This window comes from Suncus etruscus, chromosome 2 (assembly GCF_024139225.1).
Source record: "Suncus etruscus isolate mSunEtr1 chromosome 2, mSunEtr1.pri.cur, whole genome shotgun sequence".
Classification (NCBI taxonomy): Eukaryota; Metazoa; Chordata; class Mammalia; order Eulipotyphla; family Soricidae; genus Suncus; species Suncus etruscus.
The window spans coordinates 52,890,943-52,892,355 of NC_064849.1; the positions used below are offsets into that span (position 1 = coordinate 52,890,943).

Sequence of the window (1,413 nt, forward strand, 5' to 3'; positions counted from 1 at the left end):
ATGAGGCAGAACAAAATGATTCATGTTCTATGATTCGCTGAAGAAGAAAAAAAAAAGCAGAGAGAAGCACCTGTCCAGAAGCTATAAATATAAATTTAAAAGAAGAAAGAAAAAGAAACTTTTATGTGTAAGATTTAGTACTACCGTATTTATTCCAGTATAACGCTGCCCATGTATAACACGCACCCCTAATTTTCCATAAAAAATCGGGACTTCCGCTTCCGGTGCAGGACCAAGATGGCTGCCTCCGCTGCGTCTCTGCTGTCTCGGCTGCAGAGCTGCGCTGCCCCGTAACTCGGGGCTCACTGGTGAGCCATGCCCACTGCAAGGAGGGCTCAGCGCGCATGTGGAAGGCGCTCACCTTCTTCGTGGCGCTGCCCGTTGTGGCCCTGAGCATGCTCAACGTCTTCCTCAAGTCGCAGCACGAGGAGCAGCCCTTTCCCTGGGGAGATGGCAATCACACCCTGTTCCATAACTCACATCCGAACCCCTTGCCAACCGGCTACAAAGAGACTAATACGTGAGCCCAGCGCCCAGGTCCATGGGCACCACAGCACTTGCTTGGCCCAATCTCCACACGGACCAGGAACACGAATGGGACCCCAATTCACCTATGACCAATTTCCCACCTCCCATTCCTCTGCTTCCAGCTGGGGTTGGCTTAAATAAACCTTAGATTGGTCACGAAAAAAAATCGGTATAAGGGACCGGCGAGGTGGCGCTAGACGTAAGGTGTCTGCCTTGCAAGCGCTAAGACCCCCCCACCCCCCCACCCCCGGCGTCCCATTTGGTCCCCCCAAGCCAGGGGCAATTTCTGAGCGCTTAGCCAGGAGTAACCCCTGAGCATCAAACGGGTATGGCCGAAAAACAAAAAAAAAAAAAATTGGTATAAAATTTTGTTTCACACCAAGCATTGTAATTGACAAAAAATGTTGTTGAACACATGCGTAAACTAGTATAAACACAATACCGAAATAAAATGACTGGTAACAATACTTATTTAAAATGCTTCCAAGTCAGATTCATCATCAGATACACTTAAGATTGTTCCCATTTTTCTCGAGTTAATTTGTCATCAGTGTCCCAGTTGGCAGGAACATCTGTTTCTTCAGTTTCTTCGCTTTCTTCTGAGTCTGAATTCCAGCAGGTCGTCTTCTGTGCCGTCGTCCATTTGAGTGCTGATGCCTGTCTTCAAAAACCTCTTGATGATCATTTCTTTTGGTATGTCTTCCCATGATGTTTGAACCCAGGATGTCACGAGAGACAGGCCAGGTTTCTTGAGCCCGGAAAAGGCTCACAATTCTCCTGCGCCCTCATTGGACCGGCCGCCACTGCCACCCACCCCAGCCCTTGTTTATAATGTGCACCCAAACTTTGACTTCTTCTTTTGGTAGAGAATTTTGTGCGTTATAC

General features: G+C 48.1%; 1 protein-coding gene across 1 annotated transcript; it reads left to right on the forward strand.

Annotated features, from left to right (window-relative positions):
* The first annotated feature begins 228 nt into the window (after positions 1-228).
* Positions 229-524, forward strand: LOC126001695 (cytochrome c oxidase subunit 6A1, mitochondrial-like). Its single transcript, XM_049768953.1, is given in 2 exon segments — positions 229-298; positions 301-524. Coding segments are annotated over 2 exon segments (285 nt in total). The 5' UTR covers positions 229-237.
* The last annotated feature ends 889 nt before the right edge of the window (positions 525-1,413 follow it).